This window comes from Chiloscyllium plagiosum, unplaced genomic scaffold (genome assembly GCF_037043375.1).
Source record: "Chiloscyllium plagiosum isolate Xiang-an unplaced genomic scaffold, Cpla_swu_hap1 HiC_scaffold_8, whole genome shotgun sequence".
Classification (NCBI taxonomy): domain Eukaryota; kingdom Metazoa; phylum Chordata; class Chondrichthyes; order Orectolobiformes; family Hemiscylliidae; genus Chiloscyllium; species Chiloscyllium plagiosum.
This window is the reverse complement of record NW_028270146.1, coordinates 19,928,205-19,951,515: the sequence shown is the minus strand read 5'-3', so window position 1 is coordinate 19,951,515 and position 23,311 is coordinate 19,928,205. Positions and strand designations below refer to the sequence as shown.

General features: G+C 43.3%; 1 protein-coding gene across 2 annotated transcripts in view; it reads left to right on the top strand.

The window, feature by feature from the left end:
• The window catches only part of LOC122553379 (exportin-1-like), an 83,535-nt gene that overhangs the window by 50,197 nt on the left and 10,027 nt on the right, over positions 1-23,311 (top strand). For both annotated transcript variants that reach the window (XM_043697061.2, XM_043697062.2), the window contains exons 14-22: positions 4,506-4,687; positions 5,181-5,337; positions 5,836-5,999; positions 7,729-7,863; positions 10,184-10,367; positions 12,044-12,150; positions 14,879-15,073; positions 18,796-18,964; positions 22,194-22,328. In XM_043697061.2, coding sequence (XP_043552996.1) covers positions 4,506-4,687; positions 5,181-5,337; positions 5,836-5,999; positions 7,729-7,863; positions 10,184-10,367; positions 12,044-12,150; positions 14,879-15,073; positions 18,796-18,964; positions 22,194-22,328 — 1,428 coding nt within the window. The remainder of the gene's footprint in view (positions 1-4,505; positions 4,688-5,180; positions 5,338-5,835; positions 6,000-7,728; positions 7,864-10,183; positions 10,368-12,043; positions 12,151-14,878; positions 15,074-18,795; positions 18,965-22,193; positions 22,329-23,311) is intronic.

Genomic DNA, 23,311 nt, shown 5'->3' with positions numbered 1-23,311 from the left:
TTAAAACAAGCAGAAGTGCCACAAGAGGAAATGTTTTCACAGAGTGAGTGTTATAGTTGTAGGCACACAGTCTGGTAGATGTTTAGAACTACCTTCCACAAACAGCAGTAGATGCTGGATCAGTCGCTAATTTTAAATCTTGAGAGAAGATAAGTTATTGTTAAGCTTAAGGGATCTGGGCCAAAGGCCCAGGTCAGCTGTAATCTCAATGAAGGGTGGAGTAAGTTTGAGTGGCTGAACGGCCTCCTGCTGTTCCTTAGAGGTGCAGGAATGCACTGCCTGAGAATGTGGTGGAGGCAAATTGAAGTACTTAAATGGGAATTAAACTGTCACCTGAAAAGGAACAGTGTGCAAGATTACAGGGATAAGCAGAGAATGGAACTACATTAAATGCCTATTCAGAAAATTGTACTATCAGAATGGGCTGAATTGGTTCCTCCTGCACCATAAAGGTCAGCCATTATCTCTTTGAATGGGAGACTAGGCTTGAAGGTCCAAATGGCCTATTCTTGTTCCTATGTATGAATTCTGATTGAGTTGATCTTGGCTGTGGACATACTGCATTTGACTTTTTTGTTTCCTTTTGGAAAGTTAGGAGGGAGGAGTACATGTAACCAGAGTTCCTATGGCTGATTACTATCCAGCGATCTGAACTGATTGTGTCTGAAGGGGATTTGGGTCCAGTCTGGTAGTTTTTCACTTTTGCAGGCTCTCCTAGAAACCGTGTGAGGACGTGAGGATATTCACAGGGTTAAGGTATCATCTTTTGGAGGTCAGCGTTTGAGAAGTATAATTTTGTTACTTATAGTCCTGAACTTGCCAAAGATATTGGCATCTCTTGAATGAATTATTTTTTAAAAAAAAGTACTGACCACTATATAGCTTCTCCAAACAAAATGGGTACAAGAAAGAAGTGATATTGGTGTTTCCACAGTGTTTACCACTGCTCCACCTGTTCCTCAAATACTGCTGAGGACAAAAAGATTAAGCTCCAGTACGGGGTACTATGCCCTGTTAATGGCATTGATGTTGAAAGATATTGTTTCATTTTTCAATCTATAATCTAATGAATAGGCAAAAAAATGCTATTTATTCTTACATAGTTTCTCTAGACTTTGCAGAGCATTTATCAATGTCTTTAAGACACCCACATGACTTAAGAGCAACGTAATTGGGATTCTGAGCCAAGTACAGAGGAACCTCTGTTATCCGAGTGAGATCGGTGGGCACTGTTTCATTCGGATAATTGATTATTTGGTTAATTTATTTCCTCTGGGGCTCGGAGTTTTCTGATAAGTCTGCCCCCTGTTCAGCAGACTATTCAAAGGCAAGGCCCCACCCCCAGCACTGTCCCCTACCCTTCCCGCCCCAACCCTGCACCACCGTCCATCCCCACCCACCGCCTGACCCCAAATAGCGCGCGCGCGCGCGCACACACGCACAACTTTTTGACAATTTCCACCTCTGCTCTGTATAGGACAATGTTGGAGAGATTATTTGGGCGAGGGGGTTTATGGTTCACCCTGTGTAGAACTCCAGGGAAAGTGTATGGGGAGAGAGAGGGGGTGGGAGGTCAGTCATTTAGAGACAGTGCCTGGACTGTCATGGACTGTTCTCGACAGCATTTCAGTGAGCCGAGTTTGTTTTTAAATCACTGTACCTGTAAACAAAAGACGGGATCAGGGTTGAAACGGCTCTTTGATGTCATGTTTCTTCTGGATCTTGAGATCTCCTTCGGATAATCTGGTATTTGGATAATTGATATTCGGATAATCGAGGTTCCTCTGTAGAGGTTCCAGTGCTATAATCGCATGAAATTTGGGTAAAAATCGCTTCACTCATCTTGCACATAGTTTGAGCCCTACCTGAAGATAAGTCACCCCGACCTGTGTTATAAGCATGTCATCTGCCAAGCTCATTGCTCTCTTGGGCAGTGCTCTATTCTGGATTAGAGTGGTGCTGGAAAAGCACAGCAGTTCAGGCAGCATCCGAGGAGCAGGAAAATCGACGTTTCGGGCAAAAGCCCTTCATCAGGAATACAGGCAGAGAGTCTGAAGGGTCTTCGGGCTCTCTGCCTGTATTCCTGATGAAGGGCTTTTGCCCAAAACGTCAATTTTACTGCTCCTCGGATGCTGCCTGAACTGCTGTGCTTTTCCAGCACCACTCTGATCTAGACTCTGGTTTTCAGCATCTGCAGTCATTGTTTTTACTGAATGCTTTATGCTGGTTGAATTTTAATTGTATCAAAGCATAGCAAGTTAAAACAAAAAAGTTTAGGGATTACCTATGTCTTTTAACAGAATAATTAATACTATTTGGAAATGGCAACTTCTGCAAACAAAAATTTTGATCGTTGTGGTTTTCACCTGTGGTCAAAACAACTTTTATCTTTCAGAACCATTAGGAATGCAGAAATTAAAAATGGAATAATCGGAGTTCTTTGTTATGATTACAGGCAAAAATTATATTTCAGAAAGTGTAAATATGGGTTATGTTTGATAGAAGCGGACAATTTTCAGTCGTTGAATTCAGGCTAAACTGACGTTGGTGCAAGGTCTCAGCAATAGAACTTTATTTGTAGAGTGTTCTGAAATTGAATTCCATGTTTCTTGGTTGTTGTGGAAAGATTCAGTTTCAAAGATTAGGTGATATAGGTAGATGAAGAAAAGTGGCCAACAGAGTATGGGACTTGGACTGCACATGCCTGGATGAGTGCAGCTCTGTAACACTCAAGAACTTGACCCCATCCAGGACAAAGGATTGATTAGCACCCTATCCCACCACCATCAACATTTTACTCACTTTGTGATTAATGCATAGTTAGACCTGTGTGCACCATCCACGAGATGTGCTTCAACTCACCAACCCTGTCTTGACAGCGTCTTCCAAACCATCTAAAAAAACATGTATCCATGAGAATACCACCACCTACAGGTTCCTTTCTCATGTTGCACGTCACCCTGACTTAGAACTACATTGCTGCTCCTTCACTGTCTCTCAAAATCCTGGAAATCTCTCCCGAACATCACTGCAACAGTACCTACACCAGTGGTTCAAGAAGTTGACTACTACCCAGACCTTGAGTTCAGAATGGACAATAAATGCTGGCCTAGCCACCAAACTCATGACTCATGAATAATATATTTTTATAAACATACTGCTGACATTTTCTTTTGGGATGTATGTATGTTTTGGGCAAAATGGCCACTCTCATTGCAATTTGGATGGTGGTGCTTTTTTCTCTAAAGATTAGAGAAGGCCTGGGAATGAATTTACAGATGTTTCTTTCAATTGTAGCATAAACTAACTAAAGGAGAGATGTTTTGATCAGCTCTGAAAAAGGATTTTAATGTTTGTTTCCATTTCCAACAAACCCAGACCAAATGTTTTCTCTTGTCAGATGCTTACAGGCATAATGAATTTGTAGTTTTCATGTTTTTTTTTAACATCTTTCATTTGAGAAACTGAACTGGACCAGCCATATTATTACTGTGGTTACAAGAGCAGGTCAGAGACTAGGAATCTTGTCATGACTACCTCACCTCCTAACTCCCTACAGCTTGTCTGCTATCTACAAGGCACAAATCAGGAGTGTGATGGAATACTCCCCAGTTGCCTGGATGAGCGTAGCTCCAACAGCACCTGAAGACTGACACTAACCCGGCAAAGCAGCTTGCTTAATTGACCCTACATCTCCGAATGTCCACTTCCTCTTCCCACCTGTACGGCAGTGTGCACGATTTACAATATGCACTGCAGAAATTCATCAAGGCTTCTTGTGAAAGCGCATTGAAAACCATGACCTTTTCTGTCTAGAATGACAAGTGGTGGCAAATAGATGGAAATACCACAGCCTGCAAGCAATTTGCCATACTGACTTGAAAGAATGTTGCCATCTCTCCTTTTGTTGTTGGCAAGTTCTTCCAAAACAACACGTCCATGTCTGAAACCCCTAAATAAGGCCAGTATGGTGGTATAATGGTTAGCACAGGTGCCTCACAGCGCCAAGGACATAGATTTGATTCCAATCTGGGGTGGCCATGTGGAGTTTGCACATGCTGCCCATGTCTGCATGGCTTTCCTTACACAGTCCAAAGATGTGCAAATTCGGTGGGTAGGCCATGGTAATATGTGAAAGTGAGGACTGCAGGTGCTGGAGAGTCAGTGTTGAAAAGTGTGGTGCTGGAAAAGCACAGCAGGTCAGGCGGCATCCGAGGAGCAGGAGAGCCGACATTTCAGGCATCAGCCCTTCATCAGGAATGTGCTACCCAAAACATTGACTCTCTTGCCCCTCGGGTGCTGTCTGACATGCTGTGCTATTCCAGTGCCACCCTTTTCGACTCTGTCCATGGTAAATACAGGGTTAATGGGATAGGGTGGGGGAGGTGGTGGTTCCGGGTGGGATGCTCTTCGGAAGGTCCGTACAGAGTTGATGGGTCCAATTGCCTTTATTTGCACTAAGTGGATTCTGTGATTTTTAAGGCTGCTTTGTTTTCCTGTTTCAGTCTATCTCACACATTTAGACTATGCTGACACAGAATGCATTATGACTGAGAAGCTGCACAATCAAGTGAATGGTACAGAATGGTCATGGAAAAACCTGAATACACTTTGTTGGGCTATTGGTTCCATCAGTGGTGCAATGCATGAAGAGGATGAGAAACGATTCCTTGTCACAGTCATCAAGGTCAGTTGCTGGTGGAGAGTTCCCATAATCTCTTACTCTCAACCCTCCGGTATATCTACACTCTGACTTCTTTTGTGTTCCCAATAATAATTGCTGCAGTGATGCTGGCTGTGCCTTCCGTTGCCAAAGCAGATACCCACTCCTCCTCTTCCCCACCACCCAGCTTCTGCAACTTTCTTTAAAATCCACCCCTTTGACCAAGCACCTCCTTCAATGCTTGGTGGTGTATGTTATTTTGTAGTGTTCCTTTGAAGCATGCTGGAATGTTTCATAGAATCATGTTAGAGGTGCTGTCTTAAGTTGTTGAGTGTTTGTTTGATAATTCTTTTTGATACCTTTCTTACTGGGAGAAGGTTTTTGCTCCTGAATCCATTTTTAAAGGAGAGCTTTAGACATTTGGGGCTGAGTGAGAACTTGAACAAAGAAAATAAGGTGTGATAGCTTGATTCACTTTGCTCGTTTTACTTATCATTGAACCTTTTTGACTTTGAAGGATTTGCTGGGCCTTTGTGAACAAAAACGTGGGAAGGATAACAAGGCTATTATCGCCTCTAACATTATGTACGTGGTGGGACAGTATCCCCGGTTCCTGCGAGCTCACTGGAAGTTCCTAAAGACAGTGGTGAACAAACTCTTTGAGTTTATGCATGGTAAGGAAACTTGTCATGAAGCCCAGCGTGTACTGTAGTCATTGTGGTGCTATTTATTGCTGTGCAGTTTGCTTAGTCATTAGACTTTATGCAGACTGAGAATGTCCTTTGGGTACAGTGTATGCTGAATCAAGAAAGTTTTGTCGTCAAATTCTACTTAAATGCATTTTAAATTTAAACAGTTGTAGAGTTTTTTTTATTTGGAGATGTTTCTGATATAGTAGTGTAACTTCTCACAAACTTTGAATAGTAGTGTAAAAATACTGTTTCACTGTTGGGGGGTAGAATTTGGATTAATATTGTTTGTTTTTTTATAGAGCACTACGTTTCTCCAAAAAGGGTATGTAAAACTCTGGAATGAATATCCTATGGAGAACGGTGAAATTAAATTTGGATTTTTTAAAAAATGCAACTCAACCTATGAAAGGTTTTTAGATGTAAATTTTAAGATTTTTTTTAAGAAAAAGTGAGCTTTACACCCCTTATTGCTTTTTACAGAGACTCATGATGGTGTCCAGGACATGGCTTGTGACACATTTATTAAGATAGCCCAAAAGTGCAGACGCCACTTTGTTCAAGTGCAAGTAGGAGAGGTGATGCCTTTCATTGATGAGATCTTGACCAATATTAACACTATCATTTGTGATCTGCAGCCTCATCAGGTGAGTGCAGTTGCAGTTCATGTTTTTGTGTGCGTATTTAAGGTGTTTTTTTTCAAAACATTTTAAAGAGGTGTTGCCAACCACCTATCCCTTGGTGTGAAATACACCTATCTTTTGGTGGGGAGCAGGGATTTCAGAAGAAATAGACTGCTGTACCTCATGCCGTTGGATTAATGGATTAACGGTTTCATGACAGTAAATGTTTTGGAAGTTTGGTCACTGTTTTCACCTGTTGGATTGCTAATTTTGTAAATTACTTAGATAGGAGGTGAGTTACTTCCCCCTATCTCCCCAAAGTCTGCCCATCATCTACAAGTTATAAGTCAGCAATGTGATGGAATACTCCCCACTTGCCTGGATGGGTAGAGCTCCAATAACTTGAGCCATCAATCATCAACACGTCAAAGGTTTGGCAGACAGTTTGTGTAACAAATTTTAAGAGGATTTATTGAGTAGTAGATGATTATGTACTCTGTCCATGCCACACTCAATTTATTATTATCCATAGCTCCACTATGCTCAATTACTACTTGCAGTGCCACGTGAATTCTTGCCCTCGTGAATATTCTCTCCCTAGTTACACTTTTGCCCTTCTTATACTTGTCGAATCTCTTTGAATTATCTTTTATGTTCTCTACCAAAGCCATCACGTATTTCCCTTTTTAGCCCTTCTGATTTCTCTCAAGTGTACTCCAACACACACTGTCCATAAGGAATCACTTCCATGCTCCTCCACCAAAAATAACATGCTATTCTACTTAAAACCCTCTCTTGTGATTTTCCAGAGTACTGGTCCTGGGACAAGTAGGAGCATCCCAAAAGTACAGCTCCCTCACTTCCCCAGCACTAATGTTAATGCTCCATGATTTGAAATTCATTTCTCTCGCACCAAGTGCATACATCTCTCTAACCTTATTTACCCTGTGGTAATTTGCTTGAGAATTGAGTAGGGGAAATTATCATCATTTTGTAGTTCTGCTTTTATCAATTAGCCTCTAGTTGATTTTAATCTCTAAACAGAACCTTTTTTTATCATTTTTATCCATTAGATTTCCTACACGGCCCAACACGTCCACACCCACCCAGACCCACTCCCACTGATTAATACACCTAACACTATGGGCAATTTAGCATAGCCAATTCACCTGACCTAGATATCTTTGGAAACTGGAGTACCTGGAGGAAACTCTTGCAGACATGGGGAGAATGTGCAAACTCCAACAGGCAGTCGCCTAAGATTGGAATTGAGCATGAGTCCCTGGTGCTGTGAGGCAGCAGTGCTAACCACTGAGCCACCGTGCCTGCCATATCATTGGTACCCACACTGACTATGACATTTGGATCATCTACCTCCTATTGAAGATCCTCTCCACTTAGAGCAATGTCCTCGACCTTGGCACCGAGCAGAACAGCCTACTGGACTCTGTCTTGGCTCTGAGGAAATGTTTCTACTCTTATCCATACAAAGTGCATGAATCTTGATCCTGTGGGACATTTGCAATGGCTGAGGCTACTACTTCCTTATCACCATACCAGCTTCACTCCTCACATCTCTGACCACATTCTGGGATCTTCCAGTTTAGTCTAAGGCATGTGACTGCCGTCTGGAATAAAGTGTTCAGTTAACACTCGCGTTCTCACTCTCTCTGACTCATTCCAGTGCTGAAAGCTCACCTTCTACCTCATGAACTCCTGAGGAAAAGTTTAAAACTTTATTCTTGTATTTCAGGTGCACACATTCTATGAAGCTGTTGGTTACATGATTGGAGCTCAAACTGATCAAACTGTCCAGGAGCATTTAATTGAGAAATACATGCTGTTGCCTAACCAGGTGTGGGACAGCATTATTCAGCAAGCAACAAAGGTAAGTTAGGCAACTGAGGGATAGGTCAATTCATTCAGTAGTGGACAGTCTACTTGGCTGTCTTCCCTTACGTTGGGTTATTGAATTCATTCAATAATTGCAAATGAATGCTTTCTGTTAGTAATTTTCAATGAAAGATTTGAGAACGGAGAAGTCTGATATTGGAAATAAGTGTAGGATCTAACAACTAATTTGGTTATAGCAGAATAAGACCTTTTTTCTTTTTCATAGTTAACTGGAACTGTTCTAAGTCCTGCAGGACATTTAACAAGCATTATAACAATGAGGCAATAAATGCCACAATTTTATTCTTTTATCTCCACAGTGGTGAACTGAGTGATTTATTAGTTGCGGCTTCTTTATATACAGTACTAATCATATTTCCTTAAATTCCACATTTCAATTTCGTCTCTAAACCAGTGTCCTGGACAGCTTTGTCACCAAAATTGAGACCATCTGTCCAGCATAAGGCTTTGAAAACTCCAGCTCCTTTCATGGCTTGAATACTAAAGGAAAGGCTGTCTCAAATGTTAAACTTTTCTCACTCTCTTGTCATGAACAGAAGTAGGCCTTTCAGCCCCTCAAACCCACTCTGTCATTCAGCAAGATCACACCCAGTCTTCAACTTCAACAGCACTTTCCTGAATTAATTCCATATCCCTAGATTAGATTAGATTAGATTACTTACAGTGTGGAAACAGGCCCTTCGGCCCAACAAGTCCACACCGACCTGCCGAAGCGCAACCCACCCAGACCCATTCCCCTACATTTACCCCTTCACTTAACACTACAGGCAATTTATCATGGTCAATTCACCTAACCTGCACATTTTTGGACTGTGTGGGAGGAAACCCACGCAGACACTGGGTGAATGTGCAAACTGCACACAGTCAGTCGCCACTGTACCATGCTGCCTGTGTCAAAATCTATTGACCTCCGATTTGAAAATGCTCCACCACTGAGCCTCCCCAGCAATCTGGGGCAGAGAATTCCAAAGGTCCACCACCCCACATAGAAATGGCTCATTTTGGACCAAAATGGCCTGCCCTTTTATCCTGAGATGGTGTCTCTTCTCTTTCTGGATCTGCCCCAGCAGGGGAACATCCTTCCTACCTCTGCTTTATCAATCCTTATAATCATTTTCTATGTTTGATAGACATGACCTCTCATTATGCTAAACTCCAGGGAATGTAAGCTAACCGTGTTGAATCTTTCCACATAAATCAATCCCTTCAACGCCAATCCCTTCTTTCTGCTCCTTCTACAGAGAGTAAATCTTTCTATATGCAACACGACAATCTCTAGGTGTGGTCTCACTAAGATTCTTCGTGAGACCACACCTGGAGATTGTCGTGTTGTATATAGAAAGATTTACTCTCTGTAGTGCCTCTTCTGCCTCAGGACCCTCCAACCACATGGCATCAATGTGGATTTCACTAGTTTCTTCACTCTCCCCCCCCCCCAAACCTTATCCCATTTCGGCCGGCACCACCCTCATGACCTGTCCTACCAGTGCTCCTTCCTTCCCACCTATCACCACTAACCCCCACCTCCATCTACCTATCACACTCTCAGCTAACCGTTTCCCCTCCAACCCCTCACCTCATAGTCTCATTCCTGATGAAGGGCTTTTGGCCGAAACGTTGCTTCTCCTGCTCCTCAACTGTGCTTTTCCAGTGCCCACTTTTGACTCACTAAGACTCTGTATAATGACAGCAAGCTGTGTTTAGTTCTGTACACACATTCTTTGCAATAAAGGCCGATGTACCATTTGCCTCTTTCGCTGCTGAAGAATACTCGAGTCATTTTTTGAACTTGCAAGACTTCCCAATCTTCTAGCATTTAAGAAATAGCCACTATTCCTATTTTCTCACCAAAGTGAGCAACCTCACATTTCTCTCTCTTATTCCATCTGCCAAATTTTTTGCCTGCTCTCCAAATCCCCTTGAGACATCTTTGCAACTTCCTCACAGTATCTACCATCAGCTAGTTTTGATGTTCAGATGAGTGTCATCAGTAAATTACATGCCATTTCTTCCAGCAATAAGTGGAGAAATAATAATTTTCATATTGAGCTTTGTCCACGCCAATCAGTTTTCCAGCATGACTGTCATGAGGAGAGTCGCACATAATGTATCCCCACCACCATGACTGTCAATCCCCTTTCTTCTCAACTTTGACAGACAACGGGGTTGGGGAGCTGCTGGTGGTATGGGCAGGAAGAAATGCTGAGGGTTAAAGGTGCATGGGGAAAATATTTTAGAGCATTTCTTTTGTCCGAGTGGATACTAATTCCGTTTACTCAAATCATTTTACAAAGAACGTGGACATTTTGAAGGATGCAGAGACGGTGAAGCAGCTTGGCAGCATCCTGAAGACCAACGTGAGAGCCTGCAAGGCAGTTGGACATCCATTTGTCATTCAGCTAGGACGGATATATCTGGACATGCTCAACGTGTATAAGTGTTTGAGTGAGAATATCTCTGCAGCTATCCAGGCCAATGGTAACTAGCCACTTTTTTGGTGGGGAAGGTGGGATCGGATGTTTTAAGCTGGTTGTTCCAAAAATTCTCCTCCTCTCAGAATGAAAAGCTTCTCCCAAAAGGCTGTTGTGGATGGGGATCAATTCAGTACCTTAATACTGAGATTGATAGACTATTGTTAGGCACACATATTAAAGTTTGTGGAACTAGGTTAGATAAAATTGCCGTTCGGATAATTTGTGAGCTAATTAAATGATGGAACGGGTTTAAGAAGCAGAATAGACCATTCCTGAATCCACCTGTATTTTCTTTATCTTCTATAAAGAGCCAATCTATGATTTGGACAGAAATAAGAGGTTTGTCTAATTGGTAAAGGAGAGCTTCAATATCCATTCGGTTTAAGATGTATAAGCAATAGAAGCATAAAGATCTACAGCCTTGAAAAGAGCCCTTTGAACTCATCGAGTTAGTGCTCGTTAAAAACAGTGACTTAAATGTTCTAATCCCATGATCCATACCTTTGTATGCCTCTGCATCATAAGTGCACATCTAAATACTATGGAGACAGATGACTGGAGGTGGTCTAACCTGAGGGCCACCATGCCTCAGGAGAGGGGTGACATTTGAGAAGGTGGAACCTTCTGTGTGACCTCCAGCTGATGTGTGAAAACCAACCCACTATTGGTGTCACTCTACACTGCAAGTTAGCCATCCAGCCAACTAAGCTAACCTACCCCATTAGGTGGACTGGATCGGAAAGTCGAAGAAAGAGTTTCCTTCTAAACAGCCATTTCTTTACGTTTACATTAGTACAGAGCTGAGTGTGATAGTTTGTGTTTTGACACGTTGCTGATATAAGGTGCACTCTGTCTTTCTTCCTGTTCTCGCCCCATCTCCCATGTATCAGAAATCGGACTTTACATATCTCTTGCTTGGCAGTCTCTCTTAAGAAAGTTAGTTAGAAATTAAGCCATTATATGATGACTTTGTGAATTCCTACAGTTGAACATTTTTGCCTGCCATCGCAGGTACCTGAGACCAAACTGTGGTGTGCCTGCCACCTTTTGATTGGAGCCTGTTGTGTTGGGTTACAATGCTGGATTGCTGCAAGGAGTTAGAATCATAGAACCCCTACAGTGCGGAAAGGGGCCATTCGTGTCTGCACTTGACCCTCTGAAGAGCATCCTGTCCAGATTCAATCCCCTTCCCTATTCCCATAAACCTGTATTTACCATGACCAACCCAGCTAACCTGCACATCTTTTGACTGTGGGAGGAAAGCAGAGTACCCGGTGGAAACCCACACGGACACTGGGAGAATATTCAACTGCACAGAGAGTCACCCGAGGCTGGAATCGAACCCAGGTCTGTGATGCTGTGAGGCAATAGTGATAATCCCTGAGCCACCGTGCTACCCCAGCATACAAACCCTTAAGTGAGAATCATTCCCCTCGCCCATTGCTGAGTTCATGGGCAGGCACTTCCTTAAGTATCTGATTGAACAGTCTGTCCCCTCCCTCTCCTGTCCCACCCCAAACCCATTTTACTTGGTTCCCCCTCTCCTACTGCAGGGTAGCACCGAGACAGTGCCACGGAAACAAAATCGCAAGATCTCTGACTAGCCTATTACAAGAAAGGCTCACTGATCCTGAGGACTGTTTAATATGTATGTTGTATATTTCTTTTTCCCCCATTTAGGTGAAGTTGTTACCAAACAACCTTTAATCAAAAGCATGAGAACAGTAAAGAGGGAGACTTTAAAGCTGATATCAGGGTGGGTGAGCCGGTCCTCCGATCCCCAGCTGGTGAGTATAATTGCCCCAGTATGGGTTATTTATCCAGAACAGCTCTACGTTCCTCTTCCATTTGAAATATTACTGTTTAAAAAGATTTGTTTTCGTTCTCTAATTGCCCAATTAAGTGAATTGATCACTTTTTTAAAAAATTGTTTGAAGAACTTGGTTAGGCCACTGTTGAAATATTGCATGCAATTCTGGTCTCCTTCCTATCGGAAGGATGTGGTGAAACGTGAAAGGGTTCAGAAAAGATTTACAAGGATATTGCCGGTATTGGAGGATTTGAGCTATAGGGAGAGGCTGAATAGGCTGGGCTGTTTTCTCTGGAGTGTCAGAGGCTGAGGGGTGACCTTGTAGAGGTTTATAAAATCATGAGGGACATGGATAGGGTAAATAGACGAGGTCTTTTCCCCGGGATGGGGGTGTCCAGAACTAGAGGGCATTGGTCGAGAGTGAGAGGGGCAAGATTTAAAAGGGACCTAAGGGGCATAGGGTGGTACGTGTATGGAATGAGCTGCCAGAGGAAGTGGTGAAGGCTGGTACAATTGCAACATTTAAAAGGCATCTGGATAGGAATATGAATAGGAAGGATTTGGAGGGATGTGGGCCAAGTGCTGGGAAATGGGACTAGATTAGGTTGGGATATCTGGTCGGCATGGACGAGTTGGACCAAAGGGTCTGTTTCCATGCTGTACATCTGTGACTCTATGAGCTTGTGATTGTTAATGTGTATCTGTTGCCCTTCACTTTGGATTTGTGCCCCTTTGTCCTATTTGGATTGCTATTTTATACTGTCTTCTTCTTTTTAATCGGATACAAAAGCAACTTGTATGTGAATAAAGAGGGAGTTTTTTTTATTCTCTGAATTCTCTTCTACAGAGTACAGTGGAGGCTGGGTCATTGAGTCTACTCGTGGCTGACTTGAACAGATATCTGATTGACCTGGGGATTGAGGGTCATGGGGGACAGACAGGACTTGAGGCCACAGTGAGATCAGCCTCAATTTTTGGTATTGATAGGTAAATTAGTAGCTCCTGTTCATATTTCTTAGGTCCTACACTAAAAAGTGCCTGCAAAGCATAGCTTCCCAAAATGTGGTTCATGACGCCCCCTCCCCACAGGGTTGCAGGGTCCAAGGTATAATTGCTGACACAGAGTTCCAATAGCATTAAGCCTTTTTTTAAAATCCTGGGCATGACCTAATTGATCCTTTTTAATGCCTGATATCCTGCTGTCATGAAAACACAGGTTCTCAAAAAATCCCTGAAGACCAAGTGTGTTGCTTCTCTTTTTTTTTCCCCCACCCCTCCTGGCCTCTCTTCCACCTCATCCTTGGTCCTAAAGCGCTCTCACCACCCCCTCTTCTGATCCCACAGTTCCTATTGTGGGGTCCAGGCATGTTAGAATCACAGAATAGAATACCAACAGTGTGAAAACAGGCCCTTCGGCCCAACAGGTCCACACCCACCCTCCGAAGAGTAACCCATTCCCCTACCCTAAATTTACCTCTGACTAATGCACCCAACAATATGGGCAATTTAGCATGGCCAATTCACCTGACCTGCACATCTTTGGATTGTGGGAGGAAACTGGAGCACCCGGAAGAAACCCACGCAGACATTAGGAGAACATGCAAACTCCACACAGACAGTCACCCGAGGCTGGAATTGAACCTGGGTCCCTGGTGCTGTGAGGCAGCAGTGCTAACCACTGAGCCACCGTGCCACCCTAATGTTTTCAATCCATGAATTGGGGTCAGAGTCGGGAGCAAGTTTTAGAACTCCTGTTGTAAAAGCAGTATCCCAGAGACATTTGCTAGCGGCCATGAAGAAAACTGGTCGCTTGTCAGCAAGGGGGAAGTTGGGAGTAGATAGGAACTTGCTTGCAGAGATGGATGTTGACAACATGCCTCTCTAAAGGAGAAGAGGGAGTTTGGGAAGAAGGATTGGGACAGTGTGCAGGCAATACTAGAGTTCTGGGTGGAAAGCATTGTATAACAAAAGAGCAGCCAGAGGAATGGGGTGGTCAGATGGGATAGCGGACTTAAGGAGATTTCATTGCTGTGGTAGGTCAAGGCGGTATAGAGGTTAGATGTATATTTTATGCTATAGGGGACCCAGTGAGCTTTGGAGTGTTTAGCAAGCAGTCTGTGGTAGAGTTTTGGATGTGTTTGAGTTTGAAGTGGACGGCAGAATAGACCTGGAGTCCTGGAATTTCGAAGTGACAAAGGCCTATATGTTGTTTTTCAGTAATAGAGGGATTTGAACCAAGAATGGTGTAAAAGTAAGTGGTCTTTGTGATGTGTAGTCTAAAATTTAAGCTCTTAATTGGCAACTGCACCAAGGTTCCAAATTGCATGCCTGAAGTGGGGACATTGAGCATAGTACGGTTTGAAAAGGAATCTTTATCACCAGGCTAGACTAAATGGTTACTAAAAACAATGGCTTCATTTTTATATTGAGCTATTTTGACTTCTCAAAGTCTGATGTGCCTATCAAATAAGGAGACGTGGGCAGTGCACTCAATCAGCATTCAGCACTTAACAAATAAATACCAGACTTGACTCTCACCCTCTGATGCCAAGAATGTGCTCGAGTCTTTTAGACTAATTTCCCACTCTGATGTCCCTGAGGCTGAGTTCTATTATCATTTGTCAACAAATAAACAAAGGTGGTATGCCAAGATACTAAGCTGCACTCTCTCACCCTGTTCTCTCTCTGCCTCTTGACTTTGTCAGGTTGCAGAAAACTTTGTCCCCCCGCTGCTTGACGCAGTTCTGATCGACTACCAGAGGAATGTCCCTGCAGCCCGGGAGCCTGAGGTTTTGAGTACAATGGCCACCATAGTGAATAAGTTGGAGAACCACATTACTGCAGAAGTACCCCAGATCTTCGATGCCTTGTTTGAGTGTACTCTGGACATGATCAACAAGGTAATTTTTCATTCTGAGCGTAGGAAATTCTTGTGTGTCATGCGATCCTGTTTGCTTAAGCCACAGCATTCCCAGAGCTGAAGGAGCATAATCATGTCCTTGACATCATGATAGTGCAGGGGCTGGAACCAGTTCCTATCCTTGCTCTGTTTCCAACGCAGCCTCTGTTAATGCTTTAAAAGAGCATGTTTAGTGATTGGTTTCTGTGCTGGTTGAAGTCTCTCTGTACCCCTTTCTAGGTCTAAATATATTAATAGTTATTGATGTGAGCATTGATTTAAAGCAAGGCCAACTTAGATTGAGCAGCAATTTGTCCACACTTCATTAACAAAACATAATGTAATATTTCCCATAATTTCTGTCGGGAAGAAGAGAATTTTAATTTGCATGAGCATATGGAATTCCTTTTGATTAAAATCTCCATCCCATTTGTCCCAGCCAGAATGTTTGTTTGCGATACCGATTGAATGATCCCCTTACATTGGATATGCTGCTTTGACATTGGTGGGAAAAGGTGGACTCAACTGGACCCCTCAGTCTCTCAGCCCACTTGTCTAGCCTGGAGACAGTGAGGTCTGCAGATGCTGGAGATCAGAGTTGAGGGTGTGTTGCAGGAAAGGCATAGCAGGTCAGGCCTCCACCTCCTCATCCTATGAAGAATGTTCCCCATCCCTCAGTTTCTCCGCATCCAGCACATCACTTTGTTGCCTCCGCCACCACCCCTTCAACAACTGCCGTCTGCTGAGCCATAGTCCTAGTGGAAACGTGGGTGGCATTGTACCTGTGCTGTGCATCAGTCAGGAGTTGCACAATTGTGTCATTACCTGTGATTGCAATGGGATAGTCCTGAGTCTCTCAGTACCCACCCTTAAAAGATCCCAGACCCTCAAATACACCAGGTAAAGGAGGGTGCTCCAGGATATAGGAAACATGGCAACTCTCAGTAATAGGCACACATTTCCAGGTTGTGTTAACAGCAAGCATAGATCACCATTAATGGAATGGAGCCGCTTCCTAGTTGATGAATTCTGCAATGTTGTGTTACAGCTCTCTCCCACTTGTATTGTTGATGGCACACTGCACCTATGGTTACACGGCAAATATCCCAAAATTCTGCTGCCTGGACTTTAGCACTGACCTTGTCATCAGGAAACCATGTGAATCAGTGTGATCTTGCAGAGAGTCATCAGCCCCTCTGTGTCTGTGGCGATGGCTGTGTGACGTGAGGTCCATCACGGGTCACCTGTTGTTCCCTGGAAGGAGCCAGTCACACAGGACATCAAAGTAGCTGAAGCCTTTGCAGCCCTCAAGAAGAGGAAAGGTGGGCCTCCACCAGCCAGCTTGCTCCAGCATCTGTCACAATTTCATCAGTGGAGTCTACATCAACTCTGCACCCCGCACGTTCTCGAGGAGTGGAGTTGGGGCTGACCCACTGCAGACCCCCACATGTATTGCAAGTGCCCTCTGCCTGAGCTGGGTAGCCCCCTCCACTTCCCTTGCTGCCCCGAGATCCTGTCTCTTTTTTCCAAATGACAACCTTACTTCACCACTCTGGGAATGCATTAACAATGGAGCAAGATGTATCTGGTATAGAAGTGGACTTGCTGGACTTTTACATCTGACTCTGTCATAAATCTCACAGTAGTCCATATCACTTAAACCCCTATAAAACTTTGTCCCCTAACTCTATCCTAGCTCAAAGCATAACAGGCAAAGGAATGGGGGGCACTTGGAAGTCCTGTCTCCCTTAAATTCTCTCCCTTGAAGTACTGTTGACAATGAATAAAATGTTTTATAATGTATAGGATATTTACATATTTCCATGAAATGAAAATTTTGAGTTCTCTCTAAGTCCGAAAGACTGGTTTCATAGACTCTGAGAACTCCTACGGCGCAGAAGGATGCCATTCAGCCCATTATGTCCACACCAACCCTGCGAAGAGCACCCCATCCAGACTCAGGCCCACATTTATCATGGTTAATCCACCTCACTTGCAAATCCCTGGCCACTACAGGGCAACTTGGCATGGCCAATCCGTCTGACCTCATGGGGAGAATATGAGGCAGCAATGCTAAGTACTGAGCCACCATGTTGCCCTTTCCCTTTTACATCTTGGTTTATTGGATAAATTCTATATTCTATTACTGCAAATATGAAGTCAGGTCCTGTCATTATTTTTTAATTAACCCTGTGATTCTCATGTTATATTTTCATAGTACTTTTATGTCCCCACTGCTTCTTTGTCAACTCATCCACCCAGCCACAGCTTCCTCCTGTTCATCTGTTAAAAGTAACTTAGTTCTTAATTTTCCTGTGTTGAAATGGCTGGGGTAAATAGAATGTATAAATAGTGGATATTGCAATGGTACCATTTGGATTGTCAGCACATGACTGTTTGTTTGTTTCTTTCTGTCTGGAATCGATGTCCGACTGTAGCCCAGACTGTTGTAGTGAGCGTCTGCACCTATTCCATATGTGAAACCAGTTTGTATAACTTGGGTGTTTTCGCAACTGCAGATTGAATACACAAAACAGTGTCACTTTAGTTAAAACAGCCCAAAGGTGCAGAGAGTGTAGTGGTGCTGCATCCACATTCATGAATTTGGATTCTAGACTACTCAAAATGACGTGGTCAAGAACTGTCTTCTGGCTCATTTCTTTTAATAGCCCTGTTTATTACAGACTATAATATATGGTATTCGGTAATATATCCAGATCTAATCTTATTGTTATGTTATTTAAAGTTTTTGACTAAATTGTACTGTGTGGTGCTTGCTTTGCTGCGTGTGTTTCTCTCATTCACAGAGCTAGACTTCAGGCTTCCACCTCGTGCTCTCTCTTTCACTCTGTCAGAGTGTACTGTTTATACCCAATGAGGAGCAGTTCCATGACACCATTTTCCCCAGGGTCCTAAAGCCCTTGCACAATAGGAAATATATAACTCTATACTTGAGATGTAAGGATGAGTAATCCTGGTTTTTGTTCTGTTATTGAGAATTGTGCTACATCAATTGTGTAATTTCATTTAAAATGCTTCCTCCTTCCTTGCCACTCGAAGATTTTTTTTTGTTCTCCTTGGGTACCATCACTTTAGTTACCCAACTTGCTGTGCAGCCATTGTTTGTCTTATGTCTCAACATGTGACGTCTGTGGAATTTTGGGAAGTAAGGAGCTGAAAGAGCTTGTGATTGTTTAATCACAAAGCTGGGGAAAAAAAAAATCATGTACTTGCATACCTTGATCAATTTCTGTGTCTGATATTTTTCCTTTCCACTCTTGAATTTGCCGACACTACCTGTATTCACTGCCTCATCAGTCGGTCACAAACGTTCATTCCTAAGCAGTTTTCCATCCACAGTAGGGAATGAACCAGAATCTCAACAACGTCTTTGTTTCAGATTCTGAAACTGTATAAAATAAACGGTGTGTTTTTTTTTTAGATCAAAATCTCATTCTCCATAGCAGGACTTGGCTGGTAGCTCCCCCAGTCTATCAGCTGCTTCGATTAGCCCAGTTTGTTTTTGCAATAATAAATTCAAGTTGCATTCAAATTCAAATGAATTTGAACTTGAATGAACAGGAGTGGTCTGTCAATTTAATTAGAGGTCTGATTTAAGTCTTCAATAAAATTATGTTGTTGGTTGCCACCTACAATCTGTATAAAGATCTAAATGACGACACAAAATTTTGAGAATTTAATTTTCTTTGTCTTCCTCTCCAGGATTTTGAAGAGTATCCAGAGCACAGGACTAACTTCTTTCTGCTTCTTCAAGCAGTCAATAGTCATTGTTTCCCTGCATTCCTGAACATACCTCCAGCCCAGTTCAAATTGGTCCTTGACTCCATTATCTGGGCTTTCAAACACACCATGAGGAACGTGGCTGATACAGGTATGCTTTGTTGTGCCAAGCGGCCTTTCCTTCCATCCTTCCTTCCTTCCTTCCTTCCTTTTCTCTGGTGCAATGGATAAAGAGCCCCAGCAGGTCAATGCTGATGTTTATGCTTCACATGTGCCTCTTCCCACATTACTCTTGCCCTATCTGTATGTCCTACTATTTCCTCTTCCTTTCTCATGCTTATCTGGCTCCTCCTTTCATAGAACAGCGCAGCACCGTACAGGCCCTTCAGTCCTTGATGTTGTACCAACCTTTTATCCTATTCGAAGATCAGACTAACCTACATACACTTCATTTTATTGATTTCCATCTGCCTATCCAAGAGTCGCTTAAGTGTCCCTAATGTGTCTGACTGTACTACCACTGCTGGCAGTGCATTCCACGCACCCACTACTCTGTCTGCCAAGAAACTCCCTCTGACATCTCCCCAAAACCTTCCTCCATTCACCTTAAAATTATGCCCCCTCGTGATAGTCATTTCGGCCCTGGGGAAAGGTCTCTGGCTATTCACTCTTCCTATGTCTCCCATCATCTTGTAGACCTCTATCAAGTCACCTCTCGTCCTTCTTCGCCCTAATGAGAAAAGCCCTAGTTCCCTCAACCTTTCTTCATAAGACATACCCTCCTGGTAAATCTCCTCTGCACCCCCATCCTTCCTATAATGAGGCAACCAGACTGAACACAGTATTCCAAGTGTGATGGCCTTACAGAGCTGCAGCATAACCTCACGCTCTTAAACTTAATCCCTCTGCTAATTAAAGCAAACACACCACACGTCTTAACAACCTTATCAACTTGGGTGGATCTTTGGATGTGGACCCCCGATCACCACACTGCCAAGAATCCTGCCTTTTACCCTGTTTTCTGCATTCAAATTCGACCTTCTGAAATGAATCACTTTGCACTTTTCCAGGTTGAACTCCATCTGCCACTTATCAGCCCAGTTCTGCATCCTGTCAATGTCCCGTTGCAACCTATAACCGCCCTTGACACGATCCACAACTCCACCAACCTTCGTGTCATGGATAAACCTACTACCCTTCCACTTCCTCATCCAAGTCGTTTCTAAAAATCGCAAAGAGTAGAGGTCCCAGAACTGTTCCCTATGGAACACCACTGATCACCGAGCTCCAGGCTGAATACTTTCCATCTATTACCACCCTCTGCCATCAATGGGCCAGCCAGATATGTATCCAGACAGCCAAATTTCCCTGTATCCCATGCCTCCTTTATTTTCTGAATGAGCTTACCATGTACCTTATCAAATGCCTTGCTAAAATCCATGTACATCACATCCGCTGCTCTATCTTCAATGTGTTTCGTCACATCCTCAAATAATTTAATAAGGCTTGTGAGGTAAGACCTGCCCCCCTCAAAACCATGCTGGCTATTTCTAATCAAACTATGCTTTTCCCAATAATCATAAATCCATTTCTCAGAATCCTCTCCAATAATTTGCCCACCACTGATGTAAGACTGACAGGTCTGTAATTCCCAGAGTTATCCTTATTACCTTTTTTGAGTTAAAAATCCCACAGCACCAGGTTATAGTCCAATAGGTTTAATTGGAAGCACTAGCTTTCGGAGCGCTGCTCCTTCATCAGGTGGTTGCGACACTCTGCAAGCTAGTGTGCTTCCAATTCAACCTTTTGGACTATAACCTGGTGTTGTGTGATTTTTAACTTTATACACCCCAGTCCAACACCGGCATCTCCAAATCATATCTTTCTTGAATGAGGAAATAACATTTGCCACCCTTCATTCATCTCGTACTATTCCAGTGGGCAGTGGGGACACAAAGATCATTGCCAAAGGCATAGCAATCTCTTCCCTCGCTTCCTGTAGTAACCTTGGGTATATCTGTTCTGGCCCAGGAGACTTGATCATGTTTTTGAAATTTCCAGCACATCTTCCTCCTTAACATTAAGCTGTTCGAGCATATCCGCCTGTTTCACACTGTCCTCACAAGTTACAAGGTCCCTCTCACTAGTGAATACTGAAGCAAAGTATTCATTAAGGACTTCCCCAACCCTTCTGACTCAAGGTACGAGTTCCCTCCACTATCCCTAATTGGTCCTACCCTCACTCTGGCCAAACTCTTGTTCCTCAAGTGTAGAATGCCTTGGGATTTTCCTTAATCTGACATGTCAAGGATTCATCATGCCCCCATCTACCTCTCCTTGGTCCATTCTTCAGTTCCTTCCTGGTTACCTTGTTACCCTCTAGAGCCCTGTCTGATCCTTGCATCCTCATTCTTAAGTGAGCTTCTTTCTTCCTCTTGACTAGATATTCCACATCTCTTGTCATCCAAGGTTCTTTCATCCTACCATCCCCTCCTTGCCTCAGTGGGACAAACCTATCCAGCACTCTTAGCCAGTGCTCCCTAAACAACCTCCACATTTCGGTCACGCATTTCCCTGAGAGCATCTGCTCCCAGTTTTTGCTCCACAGTTCATAGAGTCATAGAGATGTACAGCATGGAAACGGACCCTTCGGTCCAACCCGTCCATGTCGACCTGATATCCCTACCCAATCTAGTCCCACCTGCCAGCACCTGGCCCATATCCCTCCAAACCCTTCCTATTCATATACCCATCCAAATGCATCTTAAATGTTGCAATTGTACCAGCCTCCACCACTTCCTCTGGCAGCTCATTCCATACATGTACCATCCACTGCATGAAAAAGTTGCCCCTTAGGTCTCTTTTATATCTTTTCCCCTCTCACCCTAAACCTATGCCCTCTAGTTCTGGACTCCCCAACCCCCAGGGAAAAGACTTTGCCTATTTCCCCTATCCATGCCCCTCATAATTTTGTAAACTCCTATAAGGTCACCCCTCAGCCTCCGACGCTCCAGGGAAAACAGCCCCAGCCTGTTCAGCCTCTCCCCATAGCTCAAATCCTCCAACCCTGGCAACATCCTTGCAAATCTTTTCTGAACCCTTTCAAGTTTCACAACATCTTTCTGATAAGAAGGAGACCAAAATTGTACGCAATATTCCAACAGTGGCCTAACCAATGTCCTGTACATGCCTGATCGCATTGTAATTTTGCCTCATGGTTTTGCATTCTGAATGCTCCCTTGGTGATGAAGTTTCTGCCAAATTACTAATTGGATGTATTAGCAGTTTCGTCTTGTATTTATGGCTCGCTAGTTTTTGTCTCCCCACAGATTTTGGACTGCGACAGTGGTCTGAACTGAATTCTGCATTTGTTTTTGCAGGGTTGTCTATACTTTATACTCTCCTGCAGAATGTCGCACAGGAAGAGACAGCTGCCCAGAGCTTTTATCAAACGTATTTCTGTGACATTCTTCAGCACATCTTCTCAGTGGTGACAGATACTTCGCACACCGCTGGTAAATCAGACATTTCACTTTTTGATCTTTACTTCTCCCCCCTTCCCTTTTAAGATGGCTGTACTGACTGGGTAGGTGGGCTGATGGGATGTTCAAGAAGGCAGGGAAATTATATTTGTTAACTGTTTCAACAATACAAAAGAAGTTGGCCTTCTGATCTGGATAGTGTTCAAGATCCTGGAGAGGGAGATGAGGGAATTAATGCATTGTTTTTTTTGTAAATCCCTCCCACCACCTTTTACTGGCCCAGTGAACTAAGATGAGCTCAGTGCAGTGGTGGAGAGAGGTTTTGTTTTAAATTTGTTCTTGGGATGTGAGCTTCACTGGCAAGGCCAGAATTTGTTGCCCTAATTGAATGAGTGTCTTGTGAGAGGGTTGTTTCAGAGGCTGTGAAGAGTCTGCCACATAGACCGATTTCCTTTCCTGAAAGCACATTAGTGGATCAAATGGTTTCTGGTTTTAAGAATTTGTTTGTCACGATTGCTGAGACCAGCCTTGTATTCCAGATGTATTCATTTAAATTTGAGCTGTCAAAGTGAGGATTTGAACTCCTGTCCCCAGTGTTTTGGATTAATCTCTCGGTTACTCATCTCGTGACAGCCGCTATGCTGCAATCTCCCCTGTAATATAGAGTTATGTATAGTTTGAGTGGGGGTGAGAATTTGGGGCTATTTCTTTACCATTGGTTGGGTTTTGTACTAGGAAGCTCGGGTGAGAATACAGTTTGGTCCAAACGCAAATCCTTCTGTTTGAAGTTCAGTTGATTTGGGGGAGGGTCTTGGCAAAAGCAGAGAGAAGTAGAATCATAGAGTCATAGAAATGTACAGCTTGGAAACAAACCCTTCGGTCCAATCTGTCCATGCCGACCAGAAATCCCAACCCAATCTAGTCCCACCTGCCAGCACTTGGATTTGAATAGCATCTTTTCACCATCATGGCATGTCTCAAAGTGCATTGTAACCCAGTAAAGTGCTTCATAGTGT